Source organism: Onychomys torridus, chromosome 10, assembly GCF_903995425.1.
Source record: "Onychomys torridus chromosome 10, mOncTor1.1, whole genome shotgun sequence".
NCBI classification, from domain to species: domain Eukaryota; kingdom Metazoa; phylum Chordata; class Mammalia; order Rodentia; family Cricetidae; genus Onychomys; species Onychomys torridus.
This window is the reverse complement of record NC_050452.1, coordinates 37,687,159-37,700,241: the sequence shown is the minus strand read 5'-3', so window position 1 is coordinate 37,700,241 and position 13,083 is coordinate 37,687,159. Positions and strand designations below refer to the sequence as shown.

The following is a 13,083-nucleotide window of genomic DNA, read 5'->3' as shown; positions in this document are numbered from 1 at the left end:
CTAATACCAAACAGTGTGAAATAAGAGTTAGACATTAAAAAGTAATCCAGCATATGAAGCTACAATTTAGTAGAAACAGCCTGTGTGTGTTATATAAGGCTTTGTGTTTTACACACACACACACACACACACACACACACACACACACACACCCCTTAGCATTCTGGCAAGGTTGGGTGTATTCAGGGTAGTATGGCCATAGACCCCTCTTAGATTTCTAAAGTAATAGGTAGCGCTAGTGTGCTCTTCAGTTTTTGATCCAGAAACCCCATTACATCTGAGAAGGTGAATTTGCTGCCCTTAGTAGGTGACTATATAGCCCTGAGAATATCAAGGATTCAGTACAGGGGGAAAAAAAAAGATAAATCAAGTTCACCTCCCAGGTAAAGTTTGGATTATCAACACATTTGCTATCCATTTGCTCTTTTGAATGTTTATAATTTTAAGAAGATATAGTGTATTCTGCTTTTAATGATTTCAAATGTATAATTAATTTTAAATGTTATTTGAAGAAAATTTGACTAATTTGTAAATATTTGCACTTAGGAGAACTTAACTTACCACATCATTTAAACATTTAGCTCTCCAGCATCAATTAAAGGATTTACATAGGACTTAATACACCTGCAAATTTGCTCAGCCAATCACATGAAGTACTTAAATCATAACCGAATATACCCAGTTTGTTAATTCAAGTCAGATGTTTCAGGAAATCTAATTAACTGGGCTTATAAATAGGACTAAATATTTAAGTACAGTTAGTCAGTGGAATTTGAATTACAGTGATTCTTCTTATTTATTTAAACTTATAAATAATTTATTAAGATTGGCCTGTTGAATTTGAAAGCTTACTGAAAACTATGTTAGTACAATGGACTGTTGATAATTTGAGTGTGTGTTGAAAACCAAAGTGTCCATCCATCTTCCTATACACCAATGTTCCTCTGGAATAAGAGAAGTCCCCCATCGCCTTTTGAACTGCCTCCTACCACCTTTAGAGCTCATGTCATGTTCTTATAGAAGTCTTCCCTAACCCAACTCCTCCACTTACATCCATCAATTCCCCCTGTGTTCTCCTGGGACTCCTACATCACTCTTTTAGAACCACAATTTAGCACTATAATTTAGAATCATCTATTTGTTTTTAATCTAGGATTGTTTAATGTCTCTTTTCTCCATTAACTATAAGACCCATTAAGGCAGGGAAGGCTCTGTGTATTCTAAATTGTACCCCAGGGCCCAAAGATACTAATATCAGATACATTCCTGGTGTACATAAATGGGATTGAACACATAAAGGGATCCAAGTGCTACAGTAATACATGCTGATCACCTGTGAAACTAGACCTTGTGGGCCAAACTAAAAAGGACTTCCCCATTATCTTCACTGTTGATAGAAATAACAATAATCACTAGACTGTCTTGAACATTGACTATGTACCGTATGAGGTAGTGTCCCCACTTTTTGGAGCATTCAGCGACAATAGGCAGCGTTGCCCAGAATCTAAATGCTATGGCGATTATGCTAGGATTTGGACTCAGCTGCTCCTGCACTCAGTACCTACAACAATTCTCTTGTCCAGTCATCACAAAAGTGTAGGGCACATACTAAGTGATCAATAAGTTCTATCGATTAGTTAGAATAACTATTGTATTTGTATGTTAGTGTACCTGTTTAAAAAGAAATAGTTTAGTGAGTAGTCCTAAGATCTAAATCATTAAAAAGCATGATTTTCAAATTCATGTAAAACAGAGCCATTAAATGGAAATTCTGTTTTTGTTTTGTTTTTTTGTGGGGGGAAGGGAACTCGAGACAGGGTTTTTCTGTGTAGCCCTGGCTAGATTGTAACTCACTCTGGAGACCAGGCTGGCTTCAAGCTCACAGAGAGAGATCCACCTGGCTCTGCCTCCCGAGTGCTGGGATTAAAGGTGTGCACCTAACCTCAGAGCTGTTCCATTCAAAGATCCGATATCTACAATGCCAACAGCCTTAAACCAGAAGCTCCGCTTGGTCTCAACCAAGGAGAGAATGAGCAAATGAGCTGTGACTGTAAGAAATGAAAGTACCATCACACACGTCTCCTTCAATGTTCTGGAAAAACCGAACTTGAACAACAATACAAAAAAAGTCCTACTTTTTCTAACTATTCTGGGCTGATTTTCATACACAATTTCTTCTAAGCCAGACTTGTTCTGTTGGTCAGCCTCAGTGCAGGGAGCAGTGAGACCCCTTGGGACAGACTTGAGTGACTGTAAGTGGATGGGAAACTGTTTTCTAAGGGAGGTGGCTCAGTTCCTGAAGGGGGTGGAGACTGGAGACTGGAATCTTAGGCCAAAAGGTCAGATCAACAGAAAGAACATTCGAGGCAGCAAAGAGTGAGGACCTTTTGTGACGGAGCTAAAGAGCATGATGGGAAGGAGGAAGAGAGAGCCAACAGAGCAGTCTGGGGGTCTGTAAAGCCACATTAGATGTACCACACGCTCTGTGACCCTCATCTGTGCTCCAAGAAGGCCTGTATTTATTCAACAAAACTTTCAGAATTGGAGTTATTTTAGAGAAAGGCGTACTGAATCTTGTCTAAAGTCTTAGCAAGGCTGAGGAAGCTTCTTCTATTGTATTCGATGTCTGGAAATACTGGATACCACTACTCTTACCACATACTAACACCTGTTGGGAGCATATGCTAATTGGAAGGTAAGTACCCAAGGGAGAAGGGGGCATGAATTTGAAAGGACCAAGCAGACTCCATAACAGGCTGCTCAGTCTTCTCTCAGAGATCAGGCCTCAATTTCAGTTTCCTGAGACTTGAGCAGGCAGTTTCTGGGAGGGTTATGACATAGTCCTTGCAGTAGCTCCCTTTCTGCATGTACTCTGACCACTCAAAGTTCAGTCAATCGTTTACTGTCTGGGACCCCTCACCAACTTAGAGCTACATGCATGGGTCTATGTGAATGTTCGAGGCCAGCTGGCCTCCATGGCAGCTCAAGGACAGAGCCTGGGACTTGTCCAGGCCTGCCCCCAAATGATAACTGTAACCCCCAAGCAGTAAATTCAGAGATTACATACCCTCACCCAATCATATGACATACGGTACAAATGGTACAAAGGCTTGTACCATCTAGCTTGCAGTTTTTCCCTTAAAAAAAACCCTCACTCTGAGAGCTAGTCCCTCCACCGACTGTATTGAGTGTTGGATATGGAGCAAGCCCAGGCTTGCTTGTTATCAAGAACCCCCTGTGTGTTTTGCATTGAGTATCAGCTCTGTGGTGGTCTTGCTGGGGGGGGGGGGGGGGCACAACAAATTCAAACTGAGAATGTAACTTTATAAAAAATATAGGACTAGTCCCAGGTCCGACACTTTGTACCCATAACATAATCTTTCAGCCTTACTTTTTCACCTGAAGAATGGGCATCTACAAAGTCATTGCTCAGATCTTCCTATTCCAAAGCAGTATTTGTTACCAAAAGGAGAGGAAGATTTTTAAAGCATAAATTTGATAAGCATACTTAAGGTTCTTGCAAACTATATCATTAGCCTACTTCTTATCCTCAAATAGTTCTAAAGAGTATCAAAATAAGAGCCAACATCTAAAACTGGCCCCTGCAGACTGTCAGATTTACAACCTGTCATTTTGAACAGTAAATGTGCCAGGTAGGATATGCAGTACAACACGTATGCGGTGTTTCTAAAGCTGGGCCATGCCAAACAAAACAAATACAAGCTTAAGAAGGATTTTTCGACGCTGGGCAGTAGTGGCATACGCCTGTAATCCCAGCACTCAGGAGGCAGAGGCAGATGGATCCAGGACAGGCTACAAAGCTACAGAGAAACCCTGTCTCAAAAAACTAAAAAAACTAAAAAAAAAAAAAAAAAAAAAAGGATTTTTCAGAAGCAACCATGATAAAAATCAGAGGTCTCTTTATTGCTAAGGCTATCGAATGTGTTACTTTCTTTTTCTTTTACAAACCTGAAAACTGTCTATACCTCAAAGTTCCCAGCAGGTCCCTGATTTTCAGAGGTTAATCACAGTACAGGCTTGGTAGGGTACACTTACTCATAGATTTCCAAATTGGTGAGTCGGTTTTCTGTCACATAGTTGCTTGGGATTAAGCCTTCATTCCTACAACACAAAACAAAACAAAATTCAAGATGAGAGACAGGTTTATAACATTACCATGTCTATAATTACTTAAACCCCAAAGACATAGAGGGAAATCAAAAGCATTTTACTCTTAAACTGTTAAAAGAATAAATATGTTTTTCATTTCCAACTCACAAAATCTTTGTACAGTAAATACCAAGATCCTGACTTATAAACTATTTAAAGAGATTTTAAGACTATCTTCTTTCCTTTCTTTCTTTCTTTCTTTCTTTCTTTCTTTCTTTCTTTCTTTCTTTCTCTCTTTATTACTTTTCAAAAATAATTTAATTTAATTTTATGTGGATTGGTGTGAAGGTGTCAGATCTCCTGGAACTGGAATTACAGACAGTTTTGAGCTGCCATGTGGGTACTGGGAATTGAACCCGGGTCCTCTGGAAGAGCAGCCAGTGTTCCTAACCCCTGAGCTACCTCTCTAAACAACCCCCTTTTTCTTTGAAATAATCTCACCATGTAGCTCAGGCTAACCTCAAATTCCAGGTCCTACTTTGTCACCTCAAGAGCGCTAGGGCTGCAGGCAGGTGCCACCATGCCCAGCTCCAGTATGTATTTTAAAGAGAAAGTGGACGCAGTTCTGAGTTTAGATTCAAAGAACAGTGTTCAGTAGAAAGGACATTGGTGAGCTGGGGACTGTACAATTGGCCTCACCAAAGGTGGACTATTGGAATGCCTCAGACTTAAAAAAAAAAAGCCATTAGCTTTTTCTTTTGTAGTAAAATGTATAGAGTTTATAGAACACTGCCAAAATTCTGCTTTGTTGCTGTCAGGTCCAAAGGGTACTCTATTTCTGCCTCCCTGAAAAGGGCATGCTAACTGACTCGTCCAAAATTGAGTCTAGGCCCCACTCAACCTGCACTATGGGAGGATTTCTGGTGGTCAGATAAAAGCCAGTGTTCTTCAGGGATTTACGAAACTAGTTCCCACCTGTCAAAAGGAGTCATTTCCCTTACCCCTGGCAGAAGTGGCTACCTATGGTTGCTATCAAAGCCCATGCCTGCCTCCAGGCTCCCTTGGTATCACAAATACCTGTTTCACATTTCAAGGTCCACACTAGCATCCTAGCCCTTCTTACTTCCCCAGGATTCCCTCCTCCAAGAGACCTGTTGGTTCTCTTTATAATGCTAAGGTCTCCCCATCCCTGCTATCTCACTTTACTGTCTATCTGTCTATCTATCTATCTTTCTATCTATCTATCTATCTATCTATCTATCTATCTATCTATCTATCCATCCATCCATCTATCTATCTATCTATCTATCTATCTATCTATCATCAATTTATCACTATCTACTTACTCTCTCTAACCATGCCATATTCTCTCTCTCTTGCCTGCTTGCCATTTCCACTATTCTTTCCCACTTCCCTAGCCCTGGCCATCTCCAATCTGCTTCTTTTCCTCTCTTCTCTCTCTCTCTCTCTCTCTCTCTCTCTCTCTCTCTCTCTCTCTCTCTCTCTGTCTTGTATCTACAATAAACACCTTAACCATATCATGGAGCAGTCACATCGGCAGTTTCTTTGCTGAACCCCCTCACACACAGTCACTGCTTCCTGCACATGACACTACTGTCCACTTAGTGATCATCTTCAATGAGCTATGTTCACATGTTGAAATATGTGGTGTTGTCTTCCAAATTGTCTCTTTCCTGCACATAACACCACTGTCCATTTAGTGATCATCTTCAATGAGCTATGTTCACATGTTGAAATATGTAATGTTGTTCATAGATTTCATGTACATAAAGTTATCACATTGTAAGCCTTGTTCTACAGCTCACTTTCAGTTTGTCAATAATGCACCTTTGTTGTCTTCTGGTCAAAGTGGAGGTAAAAGGACAGGAAGAAGAGAAACCCTGGCCTCCCCACTGACAAGTGTTCTAGCTACTTCCACATCTAGGGCAGGATGACCATTTGTCATGAATTAGGAACTTCCCTATGTGAGCCCCACCTTACATGAATAGTTTCACTTGAGTCTAAGACCATGCTCAAGAGTTGCTTTACAGCATTGCTCATAGCAGAGGAGGGCCCAACTAAAAAGTATATACATTGTGGAAATAAAAAATAATGGACCCAATACCTTGGCAGTTTCTACTTTTAGCTTAGTCACTTTGAGATCAAGTGATCATTATAAAGTCTTCCTTGACAGATTTCTACCTTACATACTGAGACAGAATCTCTCAGTGATCTGAGTTCCTCGGGTCTGCTAGCCTAGCTAGCCAGCTAACTCCAGGAGTTCCTTCTCTTGGTCTCTCTCTAGTGCTGGGGTTATAGGAAGGCCACCAGGCTCACTAGACTTTTCTGTATGTTCTAGGGATTCAGACTCTGGTCCCCACCTTTGTGAGAGAAGCACTTCATGGAGTGAGTTATCTCCCCTGTCCTTGTTTATTATTCCTAGTCTACAAGTAAAACCTTAGGTCTCGATCCCGGGACACACAGGGTCACGTGGAAGCATGGGGACAGCAGGGTGGATGGAGGCAGGTGTTTCTGGTTTCAGTCATCTGCCAGAAGTCACTGTATTCTACTAATCTCTTACAAATAGGAGTGTGGAGACTGTTTTATCCCATGCAGAGGGAAGAGTTACACCCACGGAGACTCTGAACCACCATGCAAGTTCTCCTTTATGTCCTGAAGTCTTCGAAGGTTGAGAATAGAGTGATAAGGATCTTACCCTAGACGGTCTCTGGCCTTCCACCAGTGAGGATCACACCTCTCCAAAATCAGGTATTCCTCTGCTCTCTTCAGTGCCAAATTACAGGGCTCCCGGGGCAGGAAATCATAAAGAGCCTTGACCTGGATCCTCTCTTCAGCAAGCTCTGAGAGCGGGAGAGGAGGCAGTGGCTTGCGTTTTGAGGGTTGCGCCCCACCTCTGTTGGACTGTAAAAAAAAGTATTGCTTTAGTCATTTGTACTAAACAAACAAACAAACAAAAACAGGATATGTGCATCTGCCTCCATCTCATATCTACCATCCAGCTCCACCAAAGCACCCAGGCAGAAGCCAGAGACAAGTGCTGCAAACAGCCTGACTGCCCCCCAGCATTGGGGGCCAGGAACACACTTGTCATTCTGTGACTTTGAAATCACAAGTTCTCTTGACGGCATAGCTTCGGAGTCGGATGCTGTGATTCTTAAACGATGACTTACCTTGAAACAGTTTCATTTGGCTTTGGTGATTCTTCACTTTTGAGAAGAGAAACACACACACACACACACACACACACACACACACACACACATACACACACCTCTGTCCTTCCCTGTGCCCTAAGTTTTTGTCCGTGTTCTCCACCCTCCCCAAGCTGCGGTCCCCCAACCCAAGATGGCAGGAGCCACAGTGTATTTCCTCTAGTCACTGTCTTGTTTCAAACGCTGTCTTTAAGTCTAGCGGAGCAGGGTAGCTCAACTGAATTTTCCCCTCACTTTCTTCTAGAATACTTATTGAGCTCTTACTGTCTAGCAGTCATGATTTTAACTTTGGGCATGGCCACCGGCAGGACCTCCCTGGAGAGCGTGCCTGTGTGGGGACTCCCTGTGGAAAGGATACTCACTTGCTTCTTGCTCTTCAGTTTGTCCAGCCATGGCCTGTGATGCTGGGAACCATTTTCTGAAGAGTCTTCATTTCTGCTCAGGCTTATCTGTGTTCTCACTTGTCTAGTATTGAAAAGCAATCATTTGACAAACAATTCTTTCAGACATAAGGCAATCTGTGTACCTCAAAAAAAAATCGTATCTTCCTAGTTCTAACTCCTTGAGCAAATTCTGAATTACAACTCTGAGGACCTTGTTTTCTGTATCCAGAAGTCAGAAAGGCAAAGGGAATTCAGAGTTGTTTTTTAAAAAATTGCAAGGGTATGTCATATGCCCAGAGTCTGATACTTTTTTTTTTTTTTCCGAGACAGGGTTTCTCTGTGTAGCTTTTTGCGCTTTTCCTGAGACTCACTTGGTAGCCTAGGCTAGCCTCAAACTCACAGAGATCCACCTGTCTCTGCCTCCCGAGTGCTGGGATTAAAGGCATGCACCACCACTGCCCGGTGAGTCTGATACTTTTGATAGGCCTAAAATTATAATCAATCCAACAAACACATGCTCTGAGTCAGGCAGAGTATAAAGTATTTACCAGTTCATCCATATCACTATGATTAAGAACACAAGTATAGCCTGGAGATGGTGGCACAACCCTTTAAAATCCAGGCACTCGGGAGGCAGAAGCAGGCAGTTCTCGGTGAATTCAAGGCCAGCCTAGTCTACAGAGCAAGTTCTAGGACAGCCAGAGCTGTTACACAGAGAAACCCAGCCTTGGGGGGGGGTGTGTGTAAGGAACACAAGTGTGCACCCTAGCTCCACCATTTCATAGTGTGGCCTCAGACAAAGCAAAGTGACCTCTCTAAGCCTTGGTTTTTCTCATCTATAAAGTGAGAATTATAAAGGAATACACCATGGAAGGTTTTGAGAGCTGTGTGAATGAATAAAGGCAAATCTCTTCACACAGCCACTTATCAAATGGCTGCTCTCATGACGCCTTGATTTAATCCTAACGCGGTCACACACCGACTCATGGAGTGAGTGTTACAATGAAGACAGGATTCATATGCTTAAGGGGAAACACATCACTGAGTGGAGCGCAGGCATATAAAACAAACAAACAAACAAACGATAAAGGCAGAACCCCGCCACAGTCTGCGGGGACACACGGAAGAAGAGACTGTATGCAGGGGGGTGGAGGACCAGAGCACCCCTACAGTCTGACTTACATCTTTAAGAAAACAAGCCGTTCAATGAGGACCCATGGGGAAAAATCTTCCCAGACAGAAAGCAAGAGACACAGACAGGAGTCTCAACAGACAGTCGAGAAACTGCATGAACCCGTTTCCAAGAAACGGCCCTCGAAGCAGACTCACCTCTTCTGCATTGAGCAGCAACAGCAGCAGCAGAGAACAGACTGGAAGGTGCTATCTGAAAAGGAGATCATTGTCAATGTCGGGAAGCCGCCGGCCCATGACAGTGTCCAGGGGAAGCGGGCTGTTCTCCGGACAAGAGCAGGGAACCATGAGTGTTCAGAAGCATAGGAACATCATGACATCTTCAGTAGTGAAAAAACAAAAAACGGTCACCAAAAAAAAAAAAAAAAAAAAAGTTCCTGGCACTCTGGCCAGTGTGGTTTCCCTTCTCAGGCTCCTCTCTCTGGCCTAGTTTTTGCATTTCCTCTGTGACCGACACATGGTCAGTACACACACGATTTGCTCTTGTCGCGGCTAGTGTTGGCTATCAGTAGCCAAGAATGGGTTTCCAGAAACCGTGTTCTCCAAGGCTCTCTATGAGCAGGAGTTTTAGATTAGACCCACCACAGTTTTTAGAAAGCAAGTGAAGTGTGGAACAACTTCACTGCGGATAGCTGATGAACTTAACCTTTCGCCGATTTTAAATTACATCACTCATCTCCCAGTCTATTATTTTTCCTAGTTCCCAATTAACAAGCCAACTAGTTTGCCATTACCCAGGAACCCATGTCTGTTAATGGCTCAGACTAACTCTTTCCTTAAGTGAGTAGACTAACAGGCTCCCTGAAGTCTTGGGAGGCCTTTCAGCTTTAATTTCCAAGTTGCCTCTGGATGAGACCCTTACATAGTAACTATTTCTTTCCCATAGGTACAGGCTTACAGTGCAGACCTACCTGTAAATGAGGCCAGAGCCTAGACCTCTTTCCTTAGCTGATGGTGAACTAACTGTGAACCTGCTGGTGGGGACTATAATAGTCCAGCATGTCTCCTGGTCAGGGAGTTTCTTTGATCTGCTGGGGGATCCTTCCATAATGCCGCCTCCACATTATACCAGATAACATCCATAAACTCAGTTTTGCAGTTCTTGAGTCAAGAGTACACCAGGCTTATGAGAGACAGTTTAAGTGAAGAGAAGTAAGTATTAGATTCATGATGAAGAATCTAGTTTCAGGGCTGGGGCTAGGGCTCAGCAGGGTAAGAGCACCGGTTGCTCTTCCAGAGGACAGGGTTCTGTTCCCAGGGCCCACATGATAGTACACAACCATCTGGTATTCCAGTCCTGAGCCATGCGGCATACTCTCCAGGCCTCTGTGGGCATTAGACACAAACATGGTACATATCCATGCAGACAAGACACCCAGATACATAAATAAAATTAGTTAAAAATTAAATAATAGAGATCTATTTTTTTAAAAAAATAATCTAGTCCTGCCTTTCCTCAGTTGCTGCCAAAGTGCTTGGTGTTTGTCAGGAAACTAAGGCCGTGTTGGAGTGAGGCCCTCACTCTATCCAGTGCCTGGCACGGGTCTGAGGCTCCACACCATGGCTTCTGTCTCCAAGCTCACCTTGCTGCTTCTTGCATGGTGATGAAGAAACTCTCACAGAGGATAAAGTCACTGCCCTTATGAAAGCAACTGCTGGCGTCAACACTGAACCCTGTGGGCCTGGTTGGTTTGCAAAGGCCCTCTCCATTGTTGACACTGGGACCCTCACATACAGTGTTGGAGCTGGTGGAGCTGCTCCAACAGCTAGTGCGCCAAGAGCCAGTGCTCCAAGAGCTAGTGCTCCAATGGCTAGTGCTCCAAGAGCTAGTGCTCCAAGAGCTAGTGCTCCAACAGCTAGTGCTCCAAGAGCTAGTGCTCCAACAGCTAGTGCGCCAAGAGCCAGTGCTCCAAGAGCTAGTGCTCCAAGAGCTAGTGCTCCAACAGCTAGTGCTCCAAGAGCTAGTGCTCCAACAGCTAGTGCTCCAATGGCTAGTGCTCCAACAGCTAGTGCTCCAATGGCTAGTGCTCCAACGGCTAGTGCTCCAACGGCTAGTGCTCCAATGGCTAGTGCTCCAACGGCTAGTGCTCCAACGACCAGTGCTCCAACAGCTAGTGCTCCAACAGCTAGTGCTCCAAGAGTTAGTGCTCCAACGGCCAGTGCTCCTATACCTAGTGCTCCAACAGCTAGTGCTCCAATGGCTAGTGCTCCAACAGCTAGTGCTCCTATGCCTAGTGCTCCAACAGCTAGTGCTCCAACGGCTAGTGCTCCATGGCTGTGCTCAATGCTAGTGCTCCAACGGCTAGTGCTCCAATGCTAGTGCTCCAACAGCTAGTGCTCTTCTAGTGCCCAACGCAGTGCTCCAGGCATGCTCCAATGCTAGTGCCAGTAGTGCTCCAATGCAGAGCTCCAAAGCTAGTGCTCCAATGAGGCTCAACAGCAGTGCTCCAAAGCTGGCTCCAATGACTAGTGCTCCAATGGCTAGTGCTCCAATGACCAGTGCTCCAACAGCTAGTGCTCCAACAGCTAGTGCTCCGGCTGCTAGTGCCTCGCCAACCGAAGGTCCGGCCCCTATACTGTCGCTGCCCCAGTGAGGAGAAGAAAGCGAAAGCCAGCAATGAAGAACATACTGATGACATGAGCTTCAGTCTTGTTTACTAAATGTCTTTAGAAATCTGTTCGGTGAAAAGCTGGACTCATGAGAGAAAAGATTGTGGGAACCAGTCCTCACTATGAACAAGCTGGGTTACTTTTCAAATAGAAAGTGCTCAGCAGCGGAGTCCAGAAATAACCCCAAATGCCTGGGATTTTCCCAAAGTTCCGTGTGGACAGAACCTGCTGCTGTTGCACCACCAGAGCCAATCTGAGGAGGCCGTGACTAGGCCACTTCTCCAGTGAGCGAGATTATTCCTCCTCCTCTACCAATGTGACCAGAGGAATCCCGGTTCTGACTTTGAACCTGCTGCTGCACCACGCTGATAGCTGTCTCTATACTAGGCAGGGCTCCACGGGGAAGAGCATTTGCTGAGTGTGGTGGTGCACACCTTCAACTGTCCGGAGGAGGCAGAGGCAGGTGGATCTCTGAGTTCAAGGCCAACCTGGTTTACATAGCAAGTTTCAGGCCATAGGGAGACCCTGTGTTTTTTTGTTTTTTTTTTTAAAGATTGATTGATTGAGTGAGTGAGTGAGTGAGTGTGTGTGTGTGTGTGTGTGTGTGTGTGTGTGTGTGTGTGTGTGTGTGTGTGTGTGTGTGCACGTGCCCAAGGAGCACAGAAGATGGCATTGGATCTTCCAGAGCTAGAATTACAGGCGCTTATAAGCCACTCACCATGGGTGCTGGGAACTTAACTCTGGCCCTCTGAGAGAGCATCAGGTACTGTCAACAACTGAACCATTCCTCCAGCCCCATCAAAGATCTACTGAGAAAGGTATCAATCACAAAGCTACAGGTGGAGTAAAGGAACCACAGAGATATGCAAGGTGCCCCCTTAATTGCCCTTAATTGTCACTCCCCTGGAGTCCAAAAGGACTGTGAGAAAGAGAGAGAGCTAAGTGGACAGAGTCTCTCAGCTCACCGGTGCTGTGGTCTGAAGTTAAGGAATGCACACAGCTCCAAGCATTCCCTACCTTCTCCTCCAGCCTTTCGTCAGTGCAATCCAACCAGAAACCAGAAGGGTTAGAATCATGTCTCTCGAACCCTTCCGTATTCCCCACACACCCTTGCCATGCCAAGGTAGAATATAGCTTGAGAGGAAAGAATAAGAGAAGGGGTGGAGGGGCTGGAGAGATGGCTCAAGGGTTAGGAGCACCGACTGTTCTTCCAGAGGCCCTGAGTTCAATTCCCAGCAACCACATGGTGGCTTCCAACCATCTGTAATGAGATCTGCACTGTATACCAAATAAAGAAAAAGGTAGGGATGGCTGGCCCATTTTGGAGGCTGGCTACCAGATTTAACCACTACCAGACCTATATTCATGCAGTTGTAGATTTGCATTTCTCTGATTCAGACTCAGCCATTGCACCATCACCACTGAACTGCTGACACACTGGGCATACAGTTACCAACTCCAGTCTCCACCATGGATTAACGTCCAGTCCCTGGCACACCCTTTGCCCCGCTGCATTGCTGATTATTGCTTTGACTTAATTACTTTCTCTTTCCCTC

General features: G+C 44.4%; 1 protein-coding gene across 2 annotated transcripts in view; it reads right to left on the bottom strand.

Moving 5' to 3' along the window:
• Positions 1-9,126, bottom strand: part of Txk (TXK tyrosine kinase) — a 45,665-nt gene extending 36,539 nt beyond the window's left edge. Inside the window, exons 1-4 of one of the 2 annotated variants that reach the window (XM_036201325.1) lie at positions 9,056-9,126; positions 7,706-7,808; positions 6,827-7,032; positions 4,057-4,122 (exon numbers count right to left, since the gene is read on the bottom strand). In XM_036201325.1, the coding sequence (XP_036057218.1) occupies positions 4,057-4,122; positions 6,827-7,032; positions 7,706-7,808; positions 9,056-9,126 (446 nt within the window). The remainder of the gene's footprint in view (positions 1-4,056; positions 4,123-6,826; positions 7,033-7,705; positions 7,809-9,055) is intronic. The other variant, XM_036201326.1, reaches the window with a different exon arrangement.
• Positions 9,127-13,083: the final 3,957 nt, after the last annotated feature.